Source organism: Megalobrama amblycephala, unplaced genomic scaffold (genome assembly GCF_018812025.1).
Source record: "Megalobrama amblycephala isolate DHTTF-2021 unplaced genomic scaffold, ASM1881202v1 scaffold623, whole genome shotgun sequence".
In the NCBI taxonomy this organism is placed as follows: domain Eukaryota; kingdom Metazoa; phylum Chordata; class Actinopteri; order Cypriniformes; family Xenocyprididae; genus Megalobrama; species Megalobrama amblycephala.
In genome coordinates, this window is record NW_025953530.1 from 12,720 (window position 1) to 18,774 (window position 6,055).

The following is a 6,055-nucleotide window of genomic DNA, read 5'->3' on the forward strand; positions in this document are numbered from 1 at the left end:
GGGATCTCCTTGCAATAAGGCTATAAAACATATTCTGAATAGTTGTTAATAAGACTTTTGAGTTATCAAGCTTGTAGGCTAGAATTTTTACTACGCAATTATGTAAAGATTATTCTGAACTTTTTAACACCAACAACAATATAATGATTTGAATTTTCTAAGTCAGTTTTTGTGTCAGCACTGCTGGGTGGGAGTGGTGATGGCCATGAATATTTATGTGGAGACAAAGTGGAGACAAAGGACACTTCTTCTTCTTCTTATTATTATTATTATCATAATTATTTTGATGTACTGAAAATGAAATTAAACTTTTTTTCTTTGATTTCAGACCTGATGGAAGTGAAGGAGGAGAGTGAAGAACTGAGTGAAGTGGAGGAGAAACATCATGACAAACCTGGAGAAAAACCTTTGAGTCGCTCAAAGACTAAAAAGACATTTTTAAATGAAAGAAGAGCCAAGAAATCTGCAACCTGCACTCAGTGTGGAAAGAGTTTCACACACAAAAGTCATCTTGAAGCTCATATGAGAGTTCATACTGGAGAAAGACCGTTCACATGTAATCAATGTGGAAAGAGCTTCAATCAATCGTCAAACCTTAAAGATCACATGAGGATCCACACCGGAGAGAAGCCGTTCACACGTGATCAATGTGGTAAAACATTTACTCAGTCAATAATCCTGAAGAGACACATGACAGTTCATACAAAGGAGAAGCCACATCCATGTTCTGTGTGTGGAAAGAGTTTTTCACAGCTGGGAAGTTTAAAAGAACATCAGAAAATTCATACTGGTTTGAGAGAGTACATGTGCTTTGAGTGTGAGAAAACATTTATTACAGCAGACTGTTTAAAACGTCACCAGAGGATTCACACTGGAGAAAAACCTTACAAGTGTTCACACTGTGACAAGAGATTCAGTCAGACAGGAACACTAAAAAGACACGAGAAGATCCACCCTGGAGAAAAACCTTACAAGTGTTCACACTGTGACGAGATTCAGTCAGTCAGGAACACTGAAGACACATGAGAGAATCCACAGCAGAGAGAAGCTGCACACGTGTGATCAGTGTGGAAATAGTTTCACTATTAAAGGTCCCGTTCTTCGTGGTTTTTTGAAGCTTTGATTGTGTTTATAGTGTGCAATATAACATGTGTTCATGTTTCGCGTGTAAAAAAACACAGTATTTTTCACATAATTTACTTATCTGTATACCGCTGTTTCCACTGTCATAAAAACGGGCTGATGACTTCCTTGTTCTATGAAGTCCCTCCTTCAGAAATACGTAACGAGTTCTGATTGTGCCAGCGGTTCCTGTGTTGTGATTCGACAGCAGCTTAGCGCTCCTTGCCCGGAAATGTCACGCCTCTTACCATAACGTGGAGATGCACGCGCTCAGTGTTATTGTAAACATGTCTTTAATTTTACCCTATCAATTTGAGCCGGAATCAGACCCGGAGAACATAGATGAAGAGGATCGAGTAGAAACACGTCTTTTGCAGGATGTGTCACAATGGTAAGCTGTTTATTTACAGTAGGTAACGTTACATAGGCCTAAACATAGAACAATGATTCGCGTGGCTGCAGCTAAACCAGCATGTGGTTAAACAGTAAACAACAGATATAATCAACAAATAATTTAAACTGATCATAACAAACACCAACAATCGATAGTGTCCGGTTGAATTACTACACTTTTTAAAAGTTTTGGTCGGATAAGTTTCAATTGCCATCTAGTTAACAAAGCTAAACAGCGTTGCCCTTTGTGTGATAAGTTACAGAAACTGTTAAACGCACCAACGTAAATAATAAAATACACTTACCGGTTGTGGTCCACAAACAACGCCTTCTCCAGACAAAGAGGGAACTGCTCCATCTTTCAAAAATAAGCTTTGTGCGAATAAGGCATTAAACTGACTGAGATTGAGGAAGCTGTCCTCAGTAAAATGTGCTGCACATAGTTTAACATGTGGATTATAATTTTCGGGAACCGAGTTAAACATAAATTGTAACCATTGATCTCTAAGTACAGCGTCCCTGGGAAGGCCAAACAAAGGTGATTGGACTGCGGGATGAAAATAACAGCGTTTCGACGACATGGCGACAAACACACTTTACAAACGCAACTCTTGCTCTTCTCCGTGGGAGCGCAACAAGACCACGCCCCCTTTTTTTGTGTATTCCTGTGGGCGGAGGTTAGTCAAAAAACTGTTTTAGTGACGTCATTAAAGAAGGAAGTAGAGGGATGTAGTCCAAACTGGCCGTTCGATGTAGGCGACTTCTGTTAAATAAAATATCTCGCTTGGCATTAAACTTTGAGCTTTAAAATTTTACAGATTTTATTTATACTCTAACAACAACATTACACACTAACTAAAGTTTGAAACATGGGATCATGAAGAATGGGACCTTTAAAAACCACCTGAAGTTACACATGAAGATCCATGCAGAGGAGAAACCAGTGATCCAGAACCTGCAGATGAAACTTCACAATACTGAAGAACAAAGAGGTTGTGTCAATGAGTGACAAAGAAACATCATCCAAAGTTCATCTTCAGCAGTTTGTGTTAATGTACCTAATGCTTTTGTATCAATCAGTTCTCTTTTAAAAAGGGAACTAGTAAAAACAAATTAAGATATTTTGATTAAATCCGATATCTCAGTGAGGCCAGCAATGCCATTTTTATCCACTGATGCCATCAAATCTCAAGATCCATAAAGGTACTAAAAACATATTTAAAACAGTTCATGTGAGTTAAGTGGTTCTACCTTAATATTATAAAGCAACAAATACTTTTTTAAGTACTTTTTTGTTATTCAACTATCCTGAGGTAAATTCAATTTTAGGGCACCTTTAAGCTTGTCTGAATTTATTACGAAATGTAAGAAAAAAACAATGTTTTTGAACATGAAAGCATATTAGAAATGATAATTAAAAAAAGGATAAACAATAAAATGTCCACCATAGTTTGTAGTATTATTATATCTTAACTGTCCCTCAAAAAATGGAACTGAATCGCAGGGATCCCGAAATTCTTACTGATACATGAAGGCTAAGTTGGGCATACTGTACTGATATAATACACTCAGAAAAGAGATACTAAAATTGTAATGCCCATATTACCTAACCAAGGGTGATGCTTTCACTTTGATGGCTGAAAGCATTTCTTAAGTCATTCTGCAATCCAGAGAAAGTGAATTATCAGTAAGAAAGCAGAAACAATCTCTTAAGGGTCTATTCCTCCCTTTTTTCCCTCCACACATTTTCTTCTCTCTTTTCCCTCCTTATTTTACTCAATTATTCAATGTGCTCTTCACACTCCAGACCACAAGGTGGCGGAAATGCACATTTTACATTGGTTTGCCAAGAGGAAGAGACGCGTTCTGAACTTTTGTTTCAAAACAAACGTTTTTTGACGCATCATTTTTTTAAACCGATCATACTTTACAAGTAAAGCCATGCATTCAGAGCATCAGGAAGAGCTGAAGTCTGTAAAAACAGAGTTTATTGAAGATGACAGCGAGAACAGGACTGATCCAGAACCCTGCAGAGTGAAGCAAGAAGATACTGAAGAACCAAGAGGTGTGTATTCTCCATTTGTTATTAATGAAGCTGTAAACGCTAAGGTTATAAAACTTTAACAGATTGTGAGTTAGTGAGCCAGTCGTCATACTTAAGTAAATGTAAAATATGCTCAGTCGGAAAAAATGAAAGTAACTGAACCAAAATGCTATAGTGTCAAAAGCTCAGGTAAATTTTATTAAAATAAATAATGGTACAGATGATTGTATTGTCTGCAACCTCTCTAACTTAAGTATGAAATGTAGTAAAGGAATTGTTAATTCATTTACTTACCCTCATGCCATTACAAATCTGTATGAATATGTTTTTCTGCATACAAGTAAATAACGTTACCTATAACGATAACATTAGCGTTGACACCAATGCATGATAAAGTTCTGTTTATTATAATTGTGTGCTGCCGTTACTTAATCTTTTGCTTTAATTTCTGGAGGTCTTTTCATCAGGTTAGATACTGATTATTAATCACTCAAACCCCGTTTTCTAAACCCTTGCAGGACACTTGCGCCCCACACTTTAACCACTGTCATAACATAACTCGAGCTACAGCAGGGAACTATGGCAAGCCGTTTTGACTTTTATTCATTCTCAGGACATGAATTCTTGATATCAACAATTCAATTTGCACTAGTTAAAAAGATAATTCTTGATATTAGGAATTACATTTCCACTAGTAAAAACATTCTTGATATCTGTAATTGTATTTTCACTAGTGAAATGTCACCATAGTCCTGGACCAGCATAGGACCAGCATAAACCAGCATACCAGCTTCAAAACCTACCTTACCAGCATATGCTGTTTTTTTCAACAGGGGTAACAGACTTGCGTGTTTATTTTAGCTACTCCGTCAGTGAAACGACACACTACAGCCTGTAAAACTATGAAATAAATATCGGTAAATAATGGTAACCTAAATAATAATAACATTCGTTTATGCGTCCCGTTATTCTGTAGTCTGATATAGCTAGACTGCTCTGCGCTTTGAGAGGGATGGGGACACGAGCAGGAAAGAGACCATTTCTCTTTAATAATATCTTCATGTTTTCTCCTGATGTTACAAGCAACTGACACTTGTTGTAAAAGGTCTGAAGAGCGAGTTTTATCCTCCGCAGGGGCAAGACATTCAGGCTATGTTTGATTTTGCGCTGTCAGAGAAAGCGAAAGTAAAAATCACCAGCGTGTGTGAATCACGCTATATACAAATTAACTTGACGCGCCATATAAAGTCTAATAACAAGCACAAACTGTGTTAAATGGAAATTGACGCGCAAGCAAAAAGGTTTCTGTCCTACAGTGTTTTTTCTACTTACACAGTAAGTCTCTACCACAGTAAAGAATGCGAATAGCCTATAATAGGCCTAAATGCGAATGAAAGAAACGTTTATAATTCCCGGCGTGAGTGCAGATTTGGGAAAATAAACAGAGATTCCATGTTCAGTGGAATAACTAATGGAATATTGTTAAATTCTCTGCTAATCAGGAGACCAGATCGCGATTGACAAAACCGAATACAAAGCTTAAATGTATGGACTCGCACACCTCTCTCATTCGGCATGAACCAAAATGTTTCCATGGCTGCGATGTCACATTTAATTCCTAACCTATTATTTCTTTTGTAAACAAAGCTTTGTGCTTCACTCGTGTCATATTCAAGTAAATACTGCCACAGCCCTATCAGTGGGCACCGAATATACCTGGATTCTCAGTACTACCGGTACTACTACAGAAATGCTGGTATCGTCACATTTTCAAAATTTCAGTACCGACTTGGTACCGAAGTACCGGTACTTTTGACAACACTATTTTAAAGTATTAAAAATTAAAAAGTATTGCAATGCATCGATATATATATCGTATCGTGATATATCATGATACATTGTATCGTGACCCATGTTTGTGATATACAGTGGGTACGGAAAGTATTCAGACCCCCTTAAATTTTTTACTCGTTGTAATATAGCAGCCATTTGCTAAAAATCATTTAAGTTAATTTTTTTTCTCATTAATGTACACACAGCACCCCATATTGACAGAAAAACACAGAATTGTTGACATTTTCGCAGATTTATTAAAAAAGAAAAACTGAAATATCACATGGTCCTAAGTTTTCAGACCCTTTGCTCAGTATTTAGTAGAAGCACCTTTTTGATCTAATACAGCCATGAGTCTTTTTGGGAAAGATGCAACAAGTGTTTCACACCTGGATTTGGGGATCCTCTTCCATTCCTCCTTGCAGATCCTCTCCAGTACAGCTATTTTTAGGTCTCTCCAGAGATGCTCAATTGGGTTTAAGTCAGGGCTCTGGCTGGGCCATTCAACAACAGTCACGGAGTTGTTGTGAAGCCACTCCTTCGTTATTTTAGCTGTGTGCTTAGGGTCATTGTCTTGTTGGAAGGTAAACCTTCGGCCCAGTCTTAGGTCCTGAGCACTCTGGAGAAAGTTTTTGTCCAGGATATCCCTGTACTTGGCCTCAT

At 37.5% G+C, this 6,055-nt stretch overlaps 1 protein-coding gene across 1 annotated transcript; it reads left to right on the forward strand.

Annotated features, from left to right (window-relative positions):
* The first annotated feature begins 375 nt into the window (after positions 1–375).
* On the forward strand, positions 376–1,146 carry LOC125262148 (gastrula zinc finger protein XlCGF49.1-like). Its single transcript, XM_048180703.1, has one exon. It carries the CDS (start codon positions 523–525, stop codon positions 1,024–1,026), a length of 504 nt encoding a protein of 167 aa, XP_048036660.1. The 5' UTR covers positions 376–522; the 3' UTR covers positions 1,027–1,146.
* The last annotated feature ends 4,909 nt before the right edge of the window (positions 1,147–6,055 follow it).